This window comes from Nothobranchius furzeri, chromosome 3 (assembly GCF_043380555.1).
Source record: "Nothobranchius furzeri strain GRZ-AD chromosome 3, NfurGRZ-RIMD1, whole genome shotgun sequence".
NCBI classification, from domain to species: Eukaryota; Metazoa; Chordata; class Actinopteri; order Cyprinodontiformes; family Nothobranchiidae; genus Nothobranchius; species Nothobranchius furzeri.
In genome coordinates, this window is record NC_091743.1 from 88,715,574 (window position 1) to 88,741,758 (window position 26,185).

Here is a 26,185-nt window from a genome sequence, read left to right on the forward strand (position 1 = left end):
TAATGTCACCCACAGTCACCAGTCTGGACAGCTTCACAGTGGAGGATAGAAAGTCACTAAACTCCTGAAGGAAAGAACTGTTTGGACCAGGCGGACGATAGACCACAGCACAGTAGAACGGGTCCTTACGCCCGACTTTAATCAGCTGCAGTTCAAAGGAAGCAAAGTGACCAGAGGGTGCACCTGAGCTTCCCCCCAGAGTATGACTTAACAAAAGGCATTCATTCCTTCTATAGACCACTAAAAATATATTAAAAATATGAGTGACCATTAATATTGGCCAATACTGGCATTAAAATGTAATACCGGAAAATATTGGTATCAGTTTTCAGTCCTCTAATGATCAAACTTTTACATACAAAGTATAGTATACACAAATATACAAATATTATGCTATGCTCTTCGGCTACTTCACTGCACCCTCAAATATAAAAATACAACAGATCTGAGGTAAAGTTTTTGAGATTTCTGACACAACTTGTGAAGTAGATATTTGCCCTGTGTACTGAGCGTACGCTTCCCTCACCGTTCGTACAGTTGCATGAGAAAATATGTGAACCCTTAGGAACTGTATGGCTTTCTGCACAAATTGGTCTGACAATATGATTTGTTCTATTGACAATCACAATCTGCTTAAACTAATACCACACAAATAACTGTATGTTTCAATGTTTTTATTGATCACAGCATGTAGCTATGTGTAACTAGCCAGCTAACAACCAAACAAAAACAAGAATCTTCACCCAAGGCTTGCTTTACTTACATGAAGATCTTTATAAATGTTTCATCTCCATAACTGCAATATACAGCAAAAGAAAAAATGCATTACTAACTAATACACACATCTTAGATTCAGCTGCTGTAGGAGACTAAACAAAAATGGCACTTTTCCTATTATGTTTAAGTTTTTCTTTTTTTTAATGGGAGAGGGACACAGGGAAATTAGGGGTACACGATATCTGTACATCAGATATTAGCAACAAAAGCCAGCATTGAGCATCTCTACATGACATGTTTGAACACTGCTTGAATTCAAGTAAAAACAACAGGATGAAAAAGTGACTGTCATGGATTAAGGTACAGTTGGGCAGTGCCTTTCTTAACAGTCACTGTAGTGAATGAATGACTATCTGACAAGAACAAGACCAGAGTGGAGGTGTTTAGCAAACGGCCTAAATGCAATAATTTGTGACTTGTTAACAGGGTTTTATAACATGCTCACTGCTCATATCTCTGTTGTTGATGTAATCACTGATGCTGCCTTACACCTTGCCTATAGGTGGGTCCACTTGGAAGATGTTAGTGCACTTCAGTCAGTCTCTTTCTATGACCTTCTCTGTGTGATGAACCTTTAAGTGACTATTCTAAACTCTGAACATAGTCTTCACTTTCAAAGTACTTTTGATTGGCCTCCAGCATACATTGCTTCCTGGAATATCTTTTGAAAATGCATTTTTCTCCACATATCTTGATCGTTTCTACTTTACTCATCTGTCTATATTCTGCTGAAGGTAAGATTTTACTTGTTCAAGGATGTCCCGTCTTTCATGTATTTTTCTGACATTTTCAACAAGGGACACTGAGAGCATGACATGAATGCTACGGCCTGTGCCTAAATTAACCTTTTGAACAAATGGAGGCTTTGGCAGGTTAGTTCATTTATTCACATTAACCTTCACAGAATACTGCTATTGAACCAAAATTAACTACTTTTATAATGTGTTTACTCATCACCTATTCATTATTTAATTATGAAAAGTGAATCTAATTTGCTCAACCCTTAACAACCCTCGAATTGCCTAAAATGCCTGAATGGAGCCTAATCTATAACGCTTGCTTGTACAAAAAACAGGGTCTCAAAACTGTATAGTGACTTTCCATTCAAACTATATCGTTTATAAAGAAAAGCTTGATGGAAAAATTAGATCAACTGTAAGCAAAACTTTGGACCTGGTGTAAGTACATTCAGACAGAAAACCTGGAAGCTCAGCCGGTGAGCTGGTAAAATGTTTATTTTAAGACACATTTTCAGACATAGACTCACACGCACACAACCAACAATCAGCCCCATCTTTAAACTCAGAATTAAAATTAAATCTGGAATTAAAATATATTGTTTTTAAGATATTGTGTTTATATGTACATTTCAAATTAATTATTGGTGCATGAATTGTGTGATGTGGGACAGTGCTTCCGTTGTTTGGTACCATTAGAGTCCACACCAGAAAAAAACATGTCAAGACAAGTTTATATTTATTCTTCAATCAAAAATATATTTTCTTTGTTTACATGGATGTGCGAGACCTAAAAACTTACTCTGCAACCTGGCCCTAGGGGTGATAGTTTTGCTTAGCTTTATCTTTGAACTATGTCAATGCAAGAGAAATATAGAAATTTTGAAACTATCAATTGGTGTTTTTGGTAAGAAAATGATTGGTACTGCATTAATGATAACGTGTCATTTCAAAGACTAATAAATATAAAGTTAACAATTAAAATGTTTATGTAATGTTACTAACACAAAAATCTTAAGTTTTGTGTCATTTGCTTCCACTAGGTATACTTTTGAGCCCAACTGAGACTACTTTACAAGAACGTGCAACTTTTACAGAGTCATGGTCAGCGGAGGCTATGGATGAATCATCATCATCAGACCCAACCCTTCCAAGTTTCACAGCATCTGATACAGTTGTTACAACATCAGGACCTGACTCAGCAGGCACAATTAGCATAGCAACCCCAGAGACTACAAATTCTGACTTTGCAGGGACGACATCAGGACATTCCCCATCAAGTCCATCAAGCACAGATAAATCAGACCCATCTGAAACAACCTTCTCAACTGGCTTGACGGCTTCCAAATCACCAGAGACTACTTCAAACTTTGATACTACGTCTCCTTCAGAGTCTATAACCTCTAGTCCTGTTGGCACCCCCCACACATCAGACACAACCTTCCCAAGTGATTCTTCAACATCTAACACTGCTGGAACAACAGCAGGACCTGGCTCAACAGGCTTACTTAGCACAGTGACCCCAGAGTCTACAGAAATCGCCACACCATCTGAAATGACTTCATCAACTGGCTTGCAAACATCCCAGTCACTCGAGGCAACCTCAGGTCTTGAAACTTCCCCTGCATCCGATTTGGCAACGTCCAGACCTGTTAGTACTTCCCCAATGTCAGAACCAACCTTTACAGGTGGTTCTACAACCTCTGACAATGCTGAGACAACATCAGAACATACCCCAACAGGTCCATCAAGCACAGTGATTTCAGAATCTCTGGAAACAACTTGGTCATCTGAAACAACTTTCTCAACTGACTCACCAACATCTCAACCACCCGAGACTACTTCAAATTCTGATACTATGTCTCCTTCAGAGTCTATAACATCTAGGCCTGTTGGCACCCCCCATACATCGGACACAACCCTCCCAAGTGATTCTTCAACATCTAATGCTGCTGGAACAACATCAGGACCTGACTCAACAGGCACAGTTACCCCAGAGTCTACAGAAATCCCCACACCATCTGAAATGACTTCATCAACTGGCTTGCAAACATCCCAGTCACCTGAGGCAACCTCAGGTCCTGAAACTTCCCCTGCATCCGATTTGGCAACGTCCAGACCTGTTAGTACTTCCCCAGTGTCAGAACCAACCTTTACAGGTGGTTCTACAACCTCTGAAAATGCAGAAACAACATCAGGGCATACCCCAACAGGTCCATCAAGCACAGTGATTTCAGAGTCTACTGAAGCAACCTGGTCATCTGAAACAACTTTCTCAAATGGCTCACCAACATCTCAACCACCCGAGACTACTTCAAATTCTGATACTACGTCTCCTTCAGAGTCCATGACATCTAGTCCTGTTGACACCCCCCACACATCGGACACAACCCTCCAAAGTGATTCTTCAACATCTAATACTGCTGGAACAACAGCAGGACCTGACTCAACAGGCTTAATTAGCACAGTTACCCCAGAGTCTACAGAAATCCCCACACCATCTGAAATGACTTCATCAACTGGCTTGCAAACATCCCAGTCACCTGAGGCAACCTCAGGTCCTGAAACTTCCCCTGCATCCGATTTGGCAACGTCCAGACCTGTTAGCACTTCCCCAATGTCAGAACCAACCTTTACAGGTGGTTCTACAACCTCTGACAATGCTGGGACAACATCAGGACATACCCCAATAGGTCCATCAAGCACAGTGATTTCAGAGTCTACTGAAGCAACCTGGTCTTCTGAAACAACCTTCTCAACTGGCTCACCAACATCTCAACCACCCGAGACTACTTCAAATTCTGATACTATATCTCCTTCAGAGTCTATAACATCTAGTCCTGTTGGCACCCCCCACACATCGGACACAACCCTCCCAAGTGATTCTTCAACGTCTAATGCTGCTGGAACAACAGCAGGACCTGACTCAACAGGCACAGTTACCCCAGAGTCTACAGAAATCCCCACACCATCTGAAATGACTTCATCAACTGGCTTGCAAACATCCCAGTCACCTGAGGCAACCTCAGGTCCTGAAACTTCTCCTGCATCCGATTTGGCAACGTCCAGACCTGTTAGTACTTCCCCAATGTCAGAACCAACCTTTACAAGTGGTTCTACAACCTCTGAAAATGCTGGCACAACATCAGGACATACCCCAAGAGGTCCATCAAGCACAGTGATTTCAGAGTCTACTGAAACAACTTGGTCATCTGAAACAACTTTCTCAACTGGCTCACCAACATCTCAACCACCTGAGACTACTTCTAATTCTGATACTACGTCTCCTTCAGAGTCCATAACATCTAGTCCTGTTGGCACCCCCCATACATCAGACACAACCCTCCCAAGTGATTATTCAACGTCTAATGCTGCTGGAACAACATCAGGACCTGACTCAACAGGCACAGTGACCCCAGAGTCTACAGAAATTGCCACACCATCTGAAATGACTTCATCAATTGGCTTGCAAACATCCCAGTCACCTGAGGCAACCTCAGGTCCTGAAACTTCCCCTGCATCCGATTTGGCAACGTCCAGACCTGTTAGTACTTCCTCAGTGTCAGAACCAACCTTTACAGGTGGTTCTACAACCTCTGACAATGCTGGAACAACATCAGGACATACCCCAACAGGTCCATCAAGCACAGTGATATCAGAGTCTAGTGAAACAACCTGGTCTTCTGAAACAACTTTCTCAACTGGCTCACCAACATCTCAACCACCCGAGACTACTTCAAATTCTGATACTACGTCTCCTTCAGAGTCCACAACATCTAGTTCTGTTGGCACCCCCCACACACCGGACACAACCCTCCCAAGTGATTCTTCAACGTCTAATGCTGCTGTCACAACATCAGGACCTGACTCAACAAGCTTAATTACCCCAGAGTCTACTGAAATCGCCACAGAACCTGAACTTACTTCATCCACTGGTTTGCAAACATTCGAGTCCACCTCAGGTCCTGAAACTTCCTCTCCATCTGATTTGGCAACGTCCAGGCCTGTTGGCATTTCCCCAACCTCAGATCCTACTCTTACAAGTGGTTCCACAACACCTAATGCTGTTGTAACAACATCAGGACATGACTCAACAGACTCAACTGGTAAAGTGACCCCAGACTCTACTGAATTAATCACATTATTTGAGACAACTTTCTCCACAGGTTTACTGACATCCCAGTCATTTGAGACAACTCTAAACATTGAAACTACATTTTCTTCAGAGTCTTCCACATACAGGCCTTCCCCAACATCAGATTCAACTATTACAATAGGTTCAACAACAACAGATGCTGCCATGACATCATCAGCACATAACCCAACAGGTTCATCTAGTACAATGATCCCAGAGTTTCCTGAAACAACTGCAACATCCTTGATAACTTTCTCCACTGCCTCACTAACATCACCTGATAGTATTAGTCCTACCTCCTCACTAAACCCAACCCATGCTGGCAGTTCAACATCATCTGATACAACATCAGAACCCAACCCAACTAGTTCCACAGCAGGGCCTACTAAAACAACGGTGCAATCTGAATCAACTGCTTCCACAGACCCATCAACATCTCAGTTAGTTGAAACCACTTCAAAAATGACAACAGTGATACCTCTCAGATGCCAAAATGGCGGCTTCTTTGATGGATTCAAATGCATATGTCCCCCTGCATTTACTGGAGAAACATGCCAAAATGCTAACACCTTTGTGCCAGGTACTGTTATTTGCAAGTATGGTCAAGTTGTAAAGATGTTTCCCAAACAGTTTACAGGTCATGTGAAAATTTTGTTTTATTTTTTTGCAGATAACTTCAATGAGTCAGTGAGAGTCAACTTTGCGATAAATCAGGCATACGACGAAAAATATGACGACAAAGAATCCTCTGAATACAAAGAGTTTGTTCAATCCTTTACTACAACGGTAGGTTAAACTCTTTCGCACATAATTCTATAGTATAGATTATGTTTAAATGAATATTTCATTGAAGTATTGTTGTTAATAACAACAGTTACCACTACTATGGTATTTCACCTTGATTTGTGCATGCTCTCGAGACCTTATATCGACAACATCATACACATACATTATGTATCTACTCCTATAACTGCATCTGGGTAAGCATGCCTAATTGTCTTGCCTGGGCCACCTCAGGTTGTTTGGAGTAACAAATTATGCTACAGTCATTGGTCTATTGGGCTGATTTATTTAAAGTGTGACCTATTTGGAGCTTACTCAGTTGCCATACTTTGGACAACTTACAGATACATCTTAAAAATTAGAATACCGTGAAAAGTTCTATATTTTATGAAGCCCAAAAGTGAAACTCAGTGCTATCATGTTTGGAAGCCAGTATTACTCACAGAATAAGATATTTCAAGCCCTTTTGACAGGTAATTGTGATGAATATGGCTTTCAAATAAGAAACCCCAAAATTCTGCATCTCAAAAAATGTAAATTTTACAAAGGATCAATAAAAAGATACTTTAGCCAGAAATGTGAAGCCTCTGAAAACTCTGTTCATCTCTATCCATCAACAAGTTGGGCCTCAATCAAATGTGGCATGGAGGCTATCAGCCTGTGGCACTGCAGAAGTGAAATGGAAGCCCGGGTTGCTTTGATCATGACCTTTAGGTAGTGTTGGGAGTAATCACGTTTAAGTATAACGGCATTACTAACGGTGGTATGTTTTTAGATAACAGAGTCATCTAAATAATGTACTTTTCCCACTGTTGCAGCTCTGTTACCGTTACTTGACATGTAAAGTGGCACGTTACTCCATTACTATAATGTGAAGAAAAAAAGTGGTTGAATGAAACACAGTGGTTGTCAGGCTGGCAGCCACAGCAGTGATGTGTTGGTGGCGCACGAAACAGCTCTTGTGCCGACCGGAGCCGGAGTCAGTGACACTAGCCGCCCATACCCACACCCGCCATCCTACCCCAAGCCGGAGTTACAAACGTCGCAAATAAACACACAGCTATGAACACATCAGGGTGTTTGTTTGCAGCTCAAAGATGTGTGTGTACGCAGCGCCATAAACAATAAGCTCCGATTGCTATGAAAGCAGTGAGGGGACTGAGTGCAAAATTATTACATTGCTGGCAGGGTACGAATTACACAGAGGCTTCCAGGGGAGCCCAGTGGGACGGGGGTCTCTATTCTTGCCCTGGCTCCTGAAATGCCTTCAAACGGCACTGGGTGTGGGACTGAGTTTAGAATGTGATCTGAGTTGTATCAAATATATAAATATTACGTGATTATATATGATTGCTTTAGGAAGTGAAAATGTGTGGTGGGATTAATCTACCTACATTTTCCTTTTCAAACACTTTGTTTTGTTTTCTTGTTCTTTGTTTGACAGTTTTTCTGTCCCGTCCTCCCAATCCTACAGAAAAACTGCTGCCTGGCTTCCTATATTTTCACCTAATGTGTTACTTTTTAACTAAGCAATTCAAAGGGATCTGCAAAAATAGCAAAGTGCGCGCCTGGTCACACCAGTGAGGTGAAGTCACCGGTGCACAAGACAGGTGATGCGCTCCACTCCACAGCAGCGAAGTGCATCGACAACAATTAAAATACAGACAGCACCACAGGATATGAGCCGGCAAAAACGATTGTGTGTTAATCGGGGTGATGACACTTTGAAAATGTTACTGTAGACATGCGTAGGACGCAGCTGCCTTGAGCGCATCAGCGATCTGTGTCCCCTCTGCTCAAAAGAATCCCCGGAGAGTCCACATAAATAATAGAATATAACTGGAATCAGATCTTTTTCCGGGCTCTCCCTGGGTGAGTAGGTTGAGGGCTTCCAGGGGAGCCTGACTTCCTTACGGGTGAGCCGGGCTTCCCTTAGCTCCCCCGTAATTCGAACCCTGATTACAGGACTGCCAACTCTTACGCATTGAGCGTGAGACACATTACATAAAGTAATGTCACAGTTACTTTGCTAGGTAACTAATAATTTTTACAAAGTGTGTAAAAAGTGCGTCAAACTGAAACAACCAAACACCCCAGTTACTTTTAGAAAATATTGATTTGTTACTACAACTAATTACTTTTTTAACGTAAGACACCCAACACTGCCTTTAGGTAATCTCCATTGTTGAGTTTGGTCTGTCTTTATAATACCTTATAGATGATCTATGGAGTGTTCTGGTCAGTAGCACCGTGATCATTGGATCAGCTTTAGGTACCTTTGGCAGTGTAGGCAGAGGCCAAGTCTTGTCAGCAAAACCAAGCATAGAATGCTCCATAATGTCTGCCAACACTGTGGACTTCAGAAAACACAGTGAACAATATCAGCTGATGAAATGGTGCCCAAACCATAAGTGAATGTGGAAACTTAACATTTGACTTAAGAAATAAGTCCATAAGAAATAAAAACTACTTTCATTTGAAAAGAGGTCTTTAAACCACTGAACAACATTTCTGTTTGTTTGTCATTAGCCCGTGCTTTTGACAAAGTCTGACTGGTCTGTGTATAGTGGTTCTTGATGCACTCAATCCTGCCCATCTTCCAACCCCATTGTTCATTTCCACTCAACCTTCTATCAATAAAGTTAATACAGCCAGGGTAGGTCAGGGGCTGGGTGACACATGATGGAGGCGGATGCTGTGGAATATATATATATGTGTGCGTGTGTGTGGGTGTGTGTGGGTGTGTGTGTGTGTTTGACAGACAAAAAAACATGCAAGTAAACAATTTTGAAGAGATAATGACATAATTTCACCTAAGGTCTTTATTACAAATAATAAATAATTTTCATATTTACAAGTGTTCAGCAGTTGCTCAATAGTGTGAAGACTGGTGACAAAGTAATTCACACTGATAATGATCATCGTCGTCGTCTTCCTCCGCTTATCCGGGTCCGGGTCGCGGGGGCAGCATCCCAACTAGGGAGCTCCAGGCCGTCCTCTCCCCGGCCACCTCCACCAGCTCCTCCGGCAGGACCCCAAGGCGTTCCCGGACCAGATTGGAAATGTAACCTCTCCAACGTGTCCTGGGTTGACCCGGGGGCCTCCTGCCGGCAGGACATGCCCGAAACACCTCCCCAGGGAGGCGTCCAGGAGGCATCCTGACCAGATGCCCAAACCACCTCAACTGGCTCCTTTCGATCCGGAGGAGCAGCGGTTCTACTCCGAGTCCCTCCCGAATGTCCGAGCTCCTCACCCTATCTCTAAGGCTGAGCCCGGCCACCCTACGGAGGAAACTCATTTCGGCCGCTTGTATCCGCGATCCCGTTCTTTCGGTCATTACCCAAAGCTCATGACCATAGGTGAGGATTGGGACGTAGATCGACCGGTAAATCGAGAGCCTGGCTTTCTGGCTCAGCTCCCTCTTCACCACGACAGATCGGCTCAGCGTCCGCATCACTGCAGACGCCGAACCAATCCGCCTGTCGATCTCCTGATAATGATCATAACAATTTAAATATCATCAAATTACTATTAACAACTCCTGTAGCAGACTTTCTTTGTAAAACCATCTATGATTTCCCCATTGTCAAGCATCTTTGGAACACCTTGCTGAGTGTATACGAGCATAAATGTTAAGCATCACACACATATGTATTTTATTTTATTTATATCTTTAGATTATACTTTTGCCTCATCAAGTGCGTATAGGTTGCTCTCCACCCTTTGGCTCTGTTGGGATGGGGTATAGTACAAGTTCAGTAAAATTTGCTCATCGTCTGAAGCACTAATATGTACATTTTTATTCCGACTGCGTGAGAGTGAACATATTCTGCAGCCGGCCCACACTAACAACAATTAGTAGGGCGACGGTGGCACAGGAGTTAAGAGCTCGCCCTGTAATCAGAAGGTTGCAGGTTCGAGCCCCGCTCAGTCTGTCGCTGTCGTTGTGTCCTTGGGCAAGACACTTAACCCACGTTGCCTGCTGGTGGTGGTCGGAGGGACCGGTGGCGCCAGTGTACGGCAGCCTCGCCTCTGTCAGTGCGCCCCAGGGCAGCTGTGGCTACATCGTAGCTCATCCCCACCAGTGTGTGGATGTGTGTGTGAATGGGTGAATGACTGATTGTGTTGTAAAGCGCCTTGGGGGGTTCCAGGACTCTAGAAGGCGCTATATCAAATACAGGACATTTAAATTAGTACATGCAATTGAAACATTAAGTCCTCCATTTGAAATGATCAAATTTACTCAATGACTGTATTGTAATGTCCCTACACCATGTTGCTTGATATACACAGGTATATTACTTTGAATGTTTAAATTTGGTTCAAACTAAATTAAAATGTCAAAAATATTAACGCGTTGTGACTTTGATGAGGGCAGTTACATGTTTTAATAGTATTATAAAACTAGACTGACTCATCAGTCCAATGGAAAAAGTCCCAGTACTCCCAAAGAGCAGTCTGACCTCCAGCTTCTCCATCAATGACCTTTTGTGGCATCCCCTCCTTGTGGAGGGTTTCAGTGGCATCTTTTGGACATCTGTCAAGTCAGCAGTCTCCTCCATGACCCACTGAGAAACCAGTCCCAGACTGACATTTAAGCTCGAAAAACACTTGCAATAATTTTGAGTTAATTTTCTGAGAAGGGTGAAAAACAATGACTTTCCAATTTTTACACTATTTACAACCCTAACCCCAACTCGTTATTTACAATATTCTAATTTTCTGAGACACTAAAATCTTTTGGTAAAGAAGTAGAAGAAGAAAATATCATTTCTATAGCGCCTCTCAAGATAAAAATCACGAGGCGCTTCACAAAAACAAAAATGTAAAAATATAAAAAAGCATTTAGAAAATGTTTTAAAATATATTTAAAATGAGCAAAAATAGACAACTGTGATTAAAAATGTTAAGAAAGAGAGAGAGTGAATAGGAAAGAGGGAAATCAGTGGATCCTGAGGAAAGCGGAATAGGTGGGGAGAGCAGAATAAAGAGAGAGAGGTGAAGAAGGTCATACAAAAGCCAGCTTGAACAAGTGAGTCTTCAGCTGCTTTTTAAAGGAGACCACTGAGTCCACTGATCTCAGGCTCAGGGGGAGAGAGGTCCAGAGTCTGGGGGCCACAGCAGCAAATGATCTGTCACCTTTGACCTTTAGCCTGGTGCTGCACAACCAGTAGGCTTTGATCACTGGACCTCAGGGACCTGCTGGAGGTGTAGGCACTAAGAAGATCACCAATGTAAGATGGTGCTTGTCCATGTAAGGCCCTATAGACCAGAACCAGGACCTTGAAATGAACCCTGAAGTTGACTGGCAGCCAGTGAAGCTGGAGGAGAAGCGGGGTGATGTGGGTGTGTTTGGAGGACTTGGTCAGAAGCCGAGCACAGGCGTTCTGAACCACCTGTAGACGGTTCAGGGAGGTTCTGCTCAGACACGTGAAAAGAGAGTTACAGTAGTCTAAGCGTGAGGAGATGAAGGTGTGGAGAACTGTCTCAAGTTCAGAGCGGGACAGAATGGGACTCAGCTTAGCAACGTTCCTGAGATGGAAGAAGGAAGAGCCAACAAGAGAACTGACATGAGACAGAGTTATAATATCAGACTGAAGAGGAAGAATTTACAACTCTGAGAAATGTTGACCAACTAGTGCAACCGACAGCTCCTGTGTGCACTATAACTGATAAACGGTTGTTACTGAGATTATAATAAACACCGTACCTGCTCAAATAAGACCTTGATGCCAGGTAAAGTTTGTGGAGCTCTGTATCTAAGAGAGAGAGCGGCACTGTTTGCTACAGACTAAACTTCAGGTGTTGTTGATGCTGAGTGAGAGGGGTCTTGCCCATGTGTTGGTATGGCTGGTGGCATGGAAGCTCCAATATTATGGGTAAGATGGACATGAGATAGCTAGTGTTTTGATGTACATGTCACCAGACAGTAATGTAGTACATACTGTAACTAACTGCATGTTTACTGCAAGATCATTTTCATCGTTCCACTTTAAAGACGATGTGCTCCTGTTTCAGATGGAGAAATATTATCAGGATCAGAAGATTCCACATTTCAAAGCAGTACTAGTGACTAGTGTGAGGTAAGAAACTCACAACATTTAGATTAATTTAATCATAGAAACATCCTTTTATCTTTTTGTTCATTTGCATCGACTTTTAAAAGTTTTTATTTGTATTTCCATTAGTCCAGGAGGTCCTTTACAACCATTATCAGACCAGACTAGGGCGGAGGTAAAGAAGCTCCATCACATCAGTAGCATATTCGTTTATTTATTACAACAATCAATAGTGTTTTTTCTTATTAGGTGAGAATCTCAGCCAAAAAACGTGATGACACAGCACATAAAGAGAGGTAATATTATATTTCCTAATATAATTGTGAAATTTATCATGCATGAAATAATGAGCACTGACTGATCTCATGTTTATAATTAGAAACTGAAACAAGCAAACAAACAAAAACAGGGCAAAATAGATAAAATCATTACTATGCAAAAAAAGAACGAGAGAGAGAGAGAGAGAGAGAGAGAGAGAGAGAGAGAAAGAGAGTGAGACAGAGAGACACAGAGAGAGAGAGAGAGTGAGACAGAGAGACACAGAGAGAGAGAGAGAGAGAGAGAGAGAGAGAGAGACACAGAGAGAGAGAGAGAGAGAGAGAGAGAGAGAGAGACCGAGAGAGAGAGAGTGAGACAGAGAGACACAGAGAGAGAGAGAGAGAGAGAGAGAGAGAGAGAGAGAGAGAGAGAGAGTGAGACAGAGAGACACACACAGAGAGAGAGAGAGAGAGAGAGAGAGAGAGAGAGAGACCGAGAGAGAGAGAGTGAGACAGAGAGACACACAGAGAGAGAGAGAGAGAGAGAGAGAGAGAGAGAGAGAGAGAGAGAGAGAGAGAGAGAGAGAGAGAGAGAGAGAGAGAGAGAGAGAGAGAGAGAGAGAGAACCCAAGAGTTCTGGTCATCCTCCAGCTACATACTGTAGTTATTTCCTAACAAACAAAAACAGGGCAAAATAGATAAAATCTTTTCTATGCAAAAAAAGAACGAGAGAGAGAGAGAGAGAGAGAGAGAGAGAGAGAGAGAGAGAGAGAGAGAGAGAGAGAGAGAGAGAGAGAGAGAACCCAAGAGTTCTGGTCATCCTCCAGCTACATAATGTAGTTATTTCCTTTGGCCAAGCAACTGCAGTAACTTACCCATGTCAAATACACACACACACACACACACACACACACACACACACACACACACACACACACACACACACACACACACACACACACACACACACACACACACACACACACACTTCTCAACTTCTCACAATGTTGTACTTAGTAATTTTATAGCAAAGACAATAGAGAACTAATTCCAGTTAATTCTAATATTTTTAGAGTAATGTATTTATTACTAAAAAAATTAATGCAGCTAAAAAATGATTGTGTTTGTATCAAAAGATCACCTGATAATTACACATTTTAGCATCTTAAACTCTTTTTTGCTGAATACAAGTGACTAAAATACTGAAATAAAGAAACAACACTGGTCATTCTGGATGTGTGGATCCATAATAACACGTCCAAATCCCTCTGCCGGCAGTGTTAGTGTCGCACACGATGTGGTTTTGTCAATTCCAAACAACCGCTCTGAGCAACTTTATGAAAATGGTTTTGAAGCCATCACAGACGCTGTTTCAGCCCTTCAGGACTGCGAAGGTAATCCAGTTCACTGCAAAAGCACACAGAAACATTGCTTCTGTTTTAATCCAAATAAATCATTAAAACGATGGACTTTCACTTTTATTTTATGTTTCTTTAGGAAACTTGTTTTTTGTAAATGTAATTTAACAGCTTTTTCCTCACCAATTGCCAGATTGTGCGTTTAACATCACAAGCTCCTCTGTGAATAAAGCAGAAAGTGACAAGCAGAGTGAGTATTGTCGTACTTTGTAAAGTTTATGTCTTTATTGTATTTTTGTTTTGGTAAAATAATCTCACAACATCATTTATGAGCAAAATAAATAGCGAAATCATGTAAAATCTTAGGACTGCCAGATGATTTGAAACGAAAGGCATTTTCCAACAGAGCTCATTGAGCAGTGGAAAAATCCATCTTTAGGAAAGAACCGGCAGCAGTTCTGCTGGCCTTGGTTCTATTTTATTATCAAACACGTTTATTCTTTCTGAGCAGCTGCATTGATACCCTAATAATTCAGCACGTCATCGAGTATCGTGACATTTTTAACAACCATAACCAAAAGTGTTATTTTTATCAAATGTTCTGCTTTTTCCAGCTTTATGTGAGAAGCTGGTTGGGAACTCAGGTGCTGCTGCACACTATACGCCAGTGACTGAAGGAGACACCATCATATGTGTCACTCGGTGTGACAGTCGACATAAGGATCCCAAAATATGCAAAAATGAAGGAACTTGCAAAGTGTACAGTGATATGGGACCTGTCTGCGAGTAAGTCTTTGTTTTTGATTAGACAGACAGACAGGTAGACAGCCATGTCAGTGACAAAAGTGGACTGCATCCATTGCTGTGGAAGAGTTTGTGATTTATATCTAAATGCACCCCCCTGGGCTGCACCCCCCTGGGCTGCCACCTTACTGTGGTGGAGGGGTTTGAGTGTCCCAGTAATCCTAGGAGCTAAGTAGTCTGAGGCCTCTGGTAGGGTGACCCATGGCAAACAGGTCCTAGGTGAGGGATCAGACACAGTGCAGCCCAAAGACTCTTTTTGATGATTAATACAAATGGAAACTGTGTTCCCTTGCCTGGATGTGGGTCCCAGGGGCCCCCCATCTGGAGCCAGGTCTGGAGGTGGGGCACGTCGGCGAGTGCCTGGTGGCCAGGATTTCACCCACAGAGCCCGGAGGGGCACAGACCGAAGAGGACACGTGGGTCCCCCTTCCCATAGGCTCACCATTTGTGGAAGAGGCCAAAGGGGTCGGGTCCAGGGTGTGGTGGGTTGTAGCCGAAGGGGGGTGGGGTGGGGGTGGGGGGATAAATTTTGGTGGCCTGTGGATTGAGTTTCTGCTTTTTGCAGATGATGTGGTCCTGTTGGCTTCATCAGTAAGAGATCTCCCGCTTTTACTGGAGCGGTTCGCAGCCGAGTGTGAAGCAGCCGGGATGAGAATAAGCTCCTCTAAATCCGAGACCATGGTCTTGAGTCAGAAAAGGGGAGAATGCCTTCTCCGGGACAGAGATGAGGTCCTGCCCCAAGTGGAGGAGATTAAATATCTCGGGGTCTTGTTCACGAGTGAGAGAAAAATTGCGAAAGAGTGCGAGATCGACAGGCAGATTGGTGCTGCAGTGATGCGGGAGTTGTGCCAATCTGTCGTGCTGAAAAGACAGCTGAGCCGCAAGGCATTCGGTCATCCGGGAGGAGCTCGGAGTAGACCTGCTGCTCCTCCACATTGAGAGGAGCCAGTTGAGGTGGCTCGGGCATCTAGTTAGGATGCCTCCCTGGTGAGATTTTCCAGGCCTGTCCAGCTGGAGAAGACCTAAAGAAAGACCCAGGACACGCTGGAGGGACTGTGTCTCTCGGCTGGCCAGGGAACGCCTCAGGGTTTCGCCGGAGGAGCAGGCCCAAGTGGCCGGGAAAAGGGAAGTCTGGGCCTCCCTGCTTAGGCTCCTGCCCCCGTGACTCGACCCCGGCTAAGTGGCCAAAAATGGACAGATGCATGGATATTTAAATGCTGTAAATATCACATTAAGTGTCAAGTAAAAACATTGCATACAGATGTTCAGTTTCCAGTGCAGTCAATAACAATAGGGACAGCTGTTTTAGTTACTTCTTCATGTGGGTTTGATGGGGATATTTTTCTCAGTTTTTACTGTTTTGTAGAACATAATTAATAAGTTTTTATTAAAGCTGCGGAAAGTATTTGTTTCACTGACTGTATGATTAACCTTAGATTAATATTTTTTAACATTTTTAACGTTTACTTATAAACAAGCGGTCCTCCACTCACGGTCACCATAAAATGTTTGGGTTAATTCTAAATGTCTTTGTTTTCAGGTGCCAGAATGTGGATTCCACCTGGTATTTAGGCAGTGACTGTGACCTGCCCATACACACAACAGCGTTTTATGCAGGTTTAAGCTCAACCCTCTGCCTCCTTCTAGTGGTTGTTGTTGCTCTTACTGCGTATTCATCTGTCAACAAACACAAACAGACAAAGTAAGCTGCAATCTTACTTTTTGAAATTGACAAAGTGCACGAAACACAACATGATGATGATTGTACTATACATACTACAGATTTAACAACAAAGACAAGTCTGTCTGTCTCCCATTCACACACACACGCATTTTATTTTTTTCTATGTTGACTCACACGCAGTATTCTTTATTTCTACAGACAGAAAGAGGTGAAAGAGAAGCTGGTGAACCAGTGGTTGAGTGAAGACTATGAATGGTCCCGACCCCGTGTCCCTGTGAACAGTTTTAAAGCAGGTAAGTTCCAACTTTATTTTAACCCTAAACTGCCCAATGCAATTAATGCTGCAAGTCTGTTGAATTCAGATATAGAATGGAAATTGTCTAACTGTAGCAGTAGCTCACGAGGTAGAGCGGGTTGTCCAGAAATCAGAAAGTTGCAGGTTCAATCCCGTCTCCTGTCACAGAATGCTGCTGTTGTGTCTTTGGGCAAGACACTTAACCTGCCTTGCCTGCTGGTGGTGGTCGTAGGGACTGGTGACACCTGTGTTGTGCAGGCCTCAACTCTGTCATTGCGTGTGAATGGGTGAATGACTGACAGTGTTGTGAAGCACCTTGGGGGGTGGTATAAAGCCGGGCATACACTGTGCGACTTTTTCACTCGTAGCACTCAGCTTCGGCTCAAACTGTACGACTTCCTCACAGGGCAGATCTCACGAGTCATTCGCTCACACTGTACGACCCAGTTCTCGGATGCGACCTGACTGCTCACACTGTACGTCTGGTAGCAACACATCGGCCCTAAAAATATGCTAAAAATAGCAGTTTTTACACAACACGTCAGACTTTTTTGTCTTGTCTCGCCTGTTGTCCTTCAGGAGTGCTGCAGGAGGACACACAGGGATTTATGGGGTTTGGATGAGGAAAACGAAATAAAGAAAGTAAATCTGTGTTTTGTGATCAGTTTAATTTGACATGAACACGAGCGGTTCTGATACTTTTTGGGTCGCAGCTGCTCGCAGCGCTGCTTCAACAGTGCGATACCCTCACGAGGGACGAGCAAAATATTAAACACGCCAGAAGTCCGTGCGAGCTCACGATTGCTGATCAGTAGCTGGTCACGTGGTGTTAATCGCCTCTCGTAACGCCCTGTACACTACACGATGCTCAGCGCTAAACTCGCCCCGATCTCGTGGATTCTCGCACGAGCGGAAAATCGGCTCACAAAAGTGAAGAAAAAAAACGCACAGTGTACGCCCGGCTTAACCCTGAGAAGGTGCTATAATAATACAGACCATTTACCATTTAGTTCTAGTATAACTATAGTAGTTATACCATAACTACTGTACCATAACTACTGTAGTTAAAGTATAACTACTATAGTTCTATTATAACTGTTGTAGTTATACCACAACTACTGTACCATAACTACTGTAGTTAAAGTATAACTACTATAGTTCTATTATAACTGTTGTAGTTATACCACAACTACTGTACCATAACTACTGTAGTTAAAGTATAACTACTATAGTTCTATTATAACTGTTGTAGTTATACCACAACTACTGTACCATAACTACTGTAGTTAAAGTATAACTACTATAGTTCTATTATAACTGTTGTAGTTATACCATAACTACTGTACCATAACTACTGTAGTTAAAGTATAACTACTATAGTTCTAGTATAACTATTGTAGTTATACCATAACTACTGTACCATAACTACTGTAGTTAAAGTATAACTACTATAGTTCTAGTATAACTATTGTAGTTATACCATAACTACTGTACTATAACTACTGTAGTTAAAGTATAACTACTATAGTTCTAGTATAACTGTTGTAGTGATAGCATTACTACTGTGGTTAAAGTATAACTATAGTAGTTATACCATAACTACTGTAGTTAAAGTATAACTACTATAGTTCTATTATAACTGTTGTAGTTATACCATAACTACTGTACCATAACTACTGTAGTTAAAGTATAACTACTATAGTTCTAGTATAACTATTGTAGTTATACCATAACTACTGTACTATAACTACTGTAGTTAAAGTATAACTACTATAGTTCTAGTATAACTGTTGTAGTGATAGCATTACTACTGTGGTTAAAGTATAACTATAGTAGTTATACCATAACTACTGTAGTTAAAGTATAACTACTATAGTTCTAGTATAACTGTTGTAGTGATAGCATTACTACTGTGGTTAAAGTATAACTATAGTAGTTATACCATAACTACTGTAGTTAAAGTATAACTACTATAGTTCTATTATAACTGTTGTAGTTATACCACAACTACTGTACCATAACTACTGTAGTTAAAGTATAACTACTATAGTTCTATTATAACTGTTGTAGTTATACCACAACTACTGTACCATAACTACTGTAGTTAAAGTATAACTACTATAGTTCTATTATAACTGTTGTAGTTATACCATAACTACTGTACCATAACTACTGTAGTTAAAGTATAACTACTATAGTTCTAGTATAACTATTGTAGTTATACCATAACTACTGTACTATAACTACTGTAGTTAAAGTATAACTACTATAGTTCTAGTATAACTGTTGTAGTGATAGCATTACTACTGTGGTTAAAGTATAACTATAGTAGTTATACCATAACTACTGTAGTTAAAGTATAACTACTATAGTTCTATTATAACTGTTGTAGTTATACCATAACTACTGTACCATAACTACTGTAGTTAAAGTATAACTACTATAGTTCTAGTATAACTATTGTAGTTATACCATAACTACTGTACTATAACTACTGTAGTTAAAGTATAACTACTATAGTTCTAGTATAACTGTTGTAGTGATAGCATTACTACTGTGGTTAAAGTATAACTATAGTAGTTATACCATAACTACTGTAGTTAAAGTATAACTACTATAGTTCTAGTATAACTGTTGTAGTGATAGCATTACTACTGTGGTTAAAGTATAACTATAGTAGTTATACCATAACTACTGTAGTTAAAGTATAACTACTATAGTTCTATTATAAATGTTGTAGTTATACCATAACTACTGTACCCTAACTACTGTAGTTAAAGTATAACTAGTATAAGGACCAATCAGATTTCTCAAAATCCAATGGGACAACACTTCATAAAACATATTGTTGATGTAAAAACAGCAAAGCTCTCTGTGCAGCTGTGATTGTAGACGTACGTTGCAGGTGCGGTACCTATAGCTCCTAGCTGTTGAGCTACTGAACAAGTGCAGCTTTAGCTACATGCACAGCTACTCAACAGGAGTCAGTGCATGCAGTCGGGCTCTAGAATAGTTTCACCTTCACTGTTCTGGCAGAACTTTAAGGTTTTTGTTGTGAACCAGGTTACGTTAAAGCTTGTAATGTGTTATACTACAGGGTTCAGTCCTGTGAGCTAAACTGCTTTCTCCTGTACATTTTCTTTACAGAACGTAATATCAGACGTTTTGATGTATCCTATATGTCTTTTCATGTTCGTGTCTGTGATATTCACTTTTATTGTTCTTTTAAGCCAACTCAGTGTCTAAAGTCGTCCTCCTAATTACTGCCCTTGATAGTCAGGCATTTGAGATGAAGGAAGTCTGCTGAGCTGTGGTGGCCTCATGGAGGGGGCCATCGGCTAGCACACTGCTGCTAACCACTCAAACATTCTCCCTCTCCTGATAATAACTTTTTACTCTCTTTGACGTTGAATGTGCTACTACTAGTTTACCCGTTTTAATTATAGATTCACTAGGATAAATACAATAAAGTTTATCTCTCACCAAATAGAATATTTACTAAGAACTCACTATGTAACCATAGACACAGTGTGTGTGTGTGTGTGTGTGTGTGTGTGTGTGTGCGTGCGTGCGTTCGTGCGTGCGTGCGTGCGTGTGTGTGTGTGTGCTCTGTCTTCTCCATCCCCAGTGAGTCATGGAGGATGGCCGCTTATACTGAGCCAGGAACCTCTGGAGGTTTCTTCCTGTTAAAAGGGAGTTTTCCTCTCCACTGTCGCTATATGCTTGCTTAGTATGAGGATTGCTGTAAAGTGACTTGATGCAATTTGCTGGGTTCCTTATATAGGAAACATTATTTCTGATTGGCTTAATGAACTGACCTGAATTGGAATGTTTATTATGTGAAGTGCCTTGAGACGACTCTTGTCGTGATTTGGCGCTATATAAATAAACTTGAATTGAACTCCTTGATGCAACTAAACCTCAAACGCCGTGGTGTTCATTTTGACTCCATCATGTCTGTAGAGCACCGTTGTTAGCAATAATTAGACAAGCAACATCCCAATATGTCAAAATCTTAATTAGAGATGAGCCCTGGACACTGGACACGAGATCAGATTAGGATATATTGCGATGCTCTAATTACAGATTTGTGTTACTTCTAGGTTACGTAAACCCTGTGCTTACATCAAATGGATCGGCCATCTACGATGACAAATCTCAGCAGCAGTCCTTCAGCACCTCAGCATACCCACGCCCACCAACACAGCCTCTTGGTCCCAGCCCAACCACAGGAAACTTTTCAGCTGACCTGCAGGTCAGTGCACACTAACAGAGGAGTCACGTTTGAATCGTTTTTGGTCTTACACTACTCTATTTTGCCACAGATGAGGACGATCAGGCCTGAGATGAGGATGTCCTGGGATGTCTGAGGAGTTCAGCTTTCACTGAAAACATTCACATATTTATTTGTATCTTAAATGAAATATAACTTTTATTTAAAAGTAATTACAATTTTATTGTAATTAGCCTAATTATTTATTCTTGCTCATTTGGTTGTGTTTTTGCTCATTCTTGATTAAATTAGATTTTTTTTCAACCAAACCAAAAAGTTGTAGGAAGGAAGCATGAAAACATTTAACTAACTCATGTGAACAAACTGCATTAAATTAAAATGCAACGAAAAACACTATTAATGCATTATTAAACATTCTATCTGTATTTCTTTCTCACTAACTCCACATGCTCTTTCATACATGTATGTTCTATTCAAACCAATGTCAGATGTTGTATGATGTGATCAAACCTTTGAACGGGTTCCTTTGCAGAAACAAATGACTGTTGTTACATTTCCCCAAAATACATATTGTTATTTACTTATTATTTACAGGTGAAATCAGTCTAGCACACATCCGGTGATTTGGATGAAAAATTATTTTTTATCTGTTTTTGCTAAATAATTGTTTATTTGTTATTTTAACTCGTCAGAAATGCTGCCTCTGTCTGTCATGACTGGTTTGATCACAAAGTGTTAAAGTGTTTGTGATCATTAACGCTGCTGCAGAATCAGGAGTTGTGAGTTTTAAGCTGTTAACCTGCTTTATTTTATGTAGATGAAATAATCTAATGTTCTAAATCAAATGTCTTTTTTAGGTTCAATCAATTCTGTTTGATCTCATTCACTCCACACCACTTATGCAAAGTGTGAGCTCAGTTTCATCTAACCAGCAGCAATTCTAATTTGTATTTTCAGTCAGTTCTGATTTGTAAATATCTTTATGTTATTTATAGCTTTGTGAAAATAATGTATCACACATCGACATATATACTGGACAATTCATTTCCATAGCCACCAATAACACGTTTTTGAAGAAAAATGGGAGGTGGCCATCACCGCCATTTTGACCGTGTCACAGGTTCCGTCAAGCCCAGACAATTCCACAAAAGGGAAGAGAGGTGGAGCTGAGGGTGGGGCTGTAAGGCTGGGATCAACTGACGACACCTGGTCGAACTAGCTACAAGCTAACCCAAAGCTAAAGCGGAGGTGGGAGCTAAGCTAATGGAGTTAGCAACCTAGCTACAACCGGAGTTAACTGTGCACAACACCAGAGCTTCTGAGTCAGAGATACGCCGGGCTGACCGTTGGGTAAAACCGGGTGGAACACAGAGGTCTCCAGAGAGCTCCACAAGCCGGCAGCCGCACAGCAGACAAGCGCCGCTGCGATCTGAGATGCGCAGAGCTGCCGCTGGGGCGAACCGGGTGGAAAGGTTTCCATCCCAGAACTCCACAAGCCGGCAGCCCGCGTAGCAGACAGAAGCTGCGATCAGACAGAGATGCGCCGAGCTGCGGGGAGGGGAGAACGGGTGGAAAACATCGGTCTCCCGAGAGCTCCACAAGCCGATAGTCGGAACCCAGCTCCACCAACATGTTATTTTTCAACCCATTTTCTAAAGTGCAGCATTATGTTAGATGCACTGGGTTTTACCCTATTACATTTAAATTTCATGGTAAAACAGTACATGTTAAAATCTAAGCTCAGCTCGGCAGTGACCTAAAATACATAAATATAATTTTACTTACCGAATAAAATGAAGTGGAGACTCCTTGGATGCTCTATTAGTGCAATTAATGCCACAGCAAGTCATTTTGTCCAACAATTGCACAAATAATATCCAAAAAAAAATACACACACACAGAGACTCAAAATCCCGGAACAGTTTCCAGGCCAGACCGAGGCTCTACTGAGGCCTTTCCCCGGAGCTAGCTCTGTGGTCACGTGGGTCTGATGCTCATTAATTATACAGAATTTTAGGCTTTCAATACACTTAAACAGAAGAGTGAGAAAAAAATTCACCCCCCTCAGAGTTGTCATGAGTGTAAACTAGATCATTTAAACCAAAAACATGTTTTGGTACCATGCTGTAAACATGTTTATTTCTGCTGTGAAATTGGTATTTTTAACATGGGATTCAATGAGGATTTGCTCGCTTCTGACACCAGCCCCTGGTGGATGAGGGTGGAACAGCAATTTTTGGTACTTCTGGGTTGGCCTCAATTTTTGAGCCACTTGGTATCACATGACTGTTCTGTTTTAGTCAGTGTTGACAGGGTTCTGAGGCAGGAACGGGGTAGAGACAGTACATTTAGGGGTTTGTACATTTAGCATTTTATTTTGGCATTGATGCTTTAAAGGGATATTCCACCCAAAGTAAAGATTTGTCTGTTGCCATATTCCCCATAGTTAGATAAGTATGAAAAAAAAACTATTTGTAACCAGCACAGTTCTCCTGATCCAGCAGTACTGTTTTAGCTTTAGCTTAGCATAAAACAATGTAAGAGAATGGTACCATATAGCCTTGAGTGTGAAAGATATGGGATTAGATTTGTGCCAATAGGATCAAGAAAAACACTTTGTGTCACGTTTGGAAGGATGGAGATGGTGGACCATGTGTGGTGGGGGTTCCGGAGGCAGAAGAGCAGGCAACGGATGAAAAAATAAAAATGGTTTAATTAATATGGCAGGTAGGAGACCTGGAGAGGGGTTGGACACTCTACTTTGCTGGAGTTGCTCCGGGTGAGAGGCGGAGGGCTGGGGTTGGCTTTTTGTTAGCCCCGAGACTCTCTGCCTGTGGGTTGGGGTTTACCCCGGGGGACAAGAGGGTAGCTTCCTGGCGCCTTCGGGTCGGGGAACGGGTCCTGACTGTTGTTTGTGCTTATGGGCCAAATATCAGTTCAGAGTACCCACCCTTTTTGGAGTCCCTGGGACGAGTGCTAGATAGTGCTCCATCAGGGGACTCCATTGTCCTGCTGGGGGACTTCAGTGCTCACGTGGGCAATGACAGCTTGACCTGGAGGGGTGTGATTGGGAGGAACGGCCCACCTAATCTGAACTCGAGCGGTGTTTTGTTATTGGACTTCTGTGCAAGCCGCAGTTTGGCCATAACGAACACTATGTTCGAACATAAGGATGCCCATCGGTACACTTGGTACCAGGGCAGCCTAGGTCGCAGGTCGATGATAGATTTTGTAGTCGTATCATCTGACCTGCGGCCGTATGTTTTGGACACCCGAGTGAAGAGAGGGGCGGAGCTGTCAACTGATCACCACCTGGTGGTGAGTTGGATCAGATGGCAAGGGAACATGCCGCGTAGACCTGGCAGACCCAAACGCATAGTGAGGGTCTGCTGGGAACGCCTGGCAGAAGAACCTGTCAAGACGGTCTTCAACTCCCACCTCCGGCAGAGCTTTGACCACGTCCCGAGAGCAGTGGGGGACATTGAGTCCGAGTGGGCCTTGTTCCACTCTGCGATTGTCGAGGCGGCTGTTGCTAGCTGTGGTCGTAAGGTGGCCGGTGCCAGTCGTGGTGGCAACCCCCGTACCCGCTGGTGGACACCAGAGGTTCGGGGAGCCGTCAGGCTGAAGAAGGAGGCCTACAGGGCGTGGCTGGTCTGTGGGTCTCCGGAGGCAGCAGACAGGTACCGGATAGCCAAGCGGGGTGCAGCAGTGGCAGTTGCCGAGGCAAAATCTCGGGCGTGGGAGGAGTTTCGGGAGGCCATGGAGAAAGACTATCGATCGGCTCCAAAGAGGTTCTGGCAAACTGTCCGGCGCCTCGGGAGAGGAAGGCAGCAACTCGCTCACACTGTTTACAGTGGGGATGGGGAGCTGCTGACGTCAACTGAGGCTATAGTCGGACGGTGGAAGGAATACTTTGAGGAGCTCCTCAATCCCACCAATGCGCATTCCGAGGAGGAACCAGAGCTGGGAGGCCTGGGGATGGACTGTCCGATCTCGGGGGCAGAAGTTGCTGAGGTAGTCAAACAACTACACAGCGGCGGAGCCCCGGGGGTGGATGAGGTTCGTCCTGGGTATCTCAAGGCTATGGATGTTGTAGGGCTGTCATGGTTGACACGTCTCTACAACATTGCGTGGTCATCGGGGGCAGTTCCTAGGAAGTGGCAGACCGGGGTGGTGGTCCCCATCTTTAAGAAGGGTGACCTGAGGGTGTGTTCCAACTATAGGGGGATCACACTCCTCAGCCTCCCTGGAAAGGTCTACGCCAAGGTACTGGAGAGGAGGGTCCGATCGATAGTTGAATCTCAGATAGAGGAGGAGCAATGTGGTTTTCGTCCTGGCCGTGGAACTGTGGACCAGCTCTATACCCTTGCAAGGGTGATGGAGGGGGCATGGGAGTTTGCCCAACCAATCCACATGTGCTTTGTGGATTTGGAGAAGGCTTATGACCGTGTCCCCAGGGGCACCCTGTGGGGGACGCTCCAGGAGTATGGGGTGGGTGGCTTTCTGTTAAGGGCCATTCAGTCCCTTTACCAGAGGAGCGTGAGTTTGGTCCGCATAGCCGGTAGTAAGTCGGACCTGTTCCCAGTGAGGGTTGGACTCCGCCAGGGCTGCCCTTTGTCACCGGTTCTGTTCATCACTTTTATGGACAGAATTTCTAGACGCAGCCGTGGTGTGGAGTGTGTCGAGTTTGGTGGCAGGAGAATCTCGTCTCTGCTTTTTGCGGATGATGTGGTCCTCCTAGCTTCATCCAGCTCTGACCTTCAGCTCTTGCTGGGTAGGTTCGCGGCCGAATGTGAAGCGGCTGGGATGAGGATCAGCACCTCCAAATCTGAGACCATGGTTCTCGACCGGAAAAGGGTGGCTTGCCACCTCCGGGTCGGGGGAGAGGTCCTACCTCAAGTGGAGGAGTTTAAGTATCTCGGGGTCTTGTTCACGAGTGAGGGTAGGAGGGATCGGGAGATCGACAGGCGGATTGGTTCGGCGTCTGCAGTGATGCGGACGCTGAGCCGATCTGTCGTGGGGAAGAGGGAGCTGAGCCAGAAAGCCAGGCTCTCGATTTACC

The 26,185-nt window shown here is 43.0% G+C and overlaps 1 protein-coding gene across 1 annotated transcript; it reads left to right on the forward strand.

The window, feature by feature from the left end:
• Positions 1 to 1,302: 1,302 nt before the first annotated feature.
• LOC107374434 (uncharacterized) lies at positions 1,303 to 21,548 on the forward strand. Its single transcript, XM_015942583.3, has 13 exons — positions 1,303 to 1,511; positions 2,558 to 6,229; positions 6,320 to 6,435; positions 12,451 to 12,515; positions 12,621 to 12,666; positions 12,741 to 12,787; positions 14,027 to 14,142; positions 14,300 to 14,356; positions 14,721 to 14,892; positions 16,451 to 16,612; positions 16,793 to 16,887; positions 20,993 to 21,144; positions 21,215 to 21,548. The coding sequence occupies exons 1-13, from the start codon at positions 1,448 to 1,450 to the stop codon at positions 21,257 to 21,259; spliced, it is 4,809 nt and encodes a 1,602-aa protein (XP_015798069.2). The 5' UTR covers positions 1,303 to 1,447; the 3' UTR covers positions 21,260 to 21,548.
• The last annotated feature ends 4,637 nt before the right edge of the window (positions 21,549 to 26,185 follow it).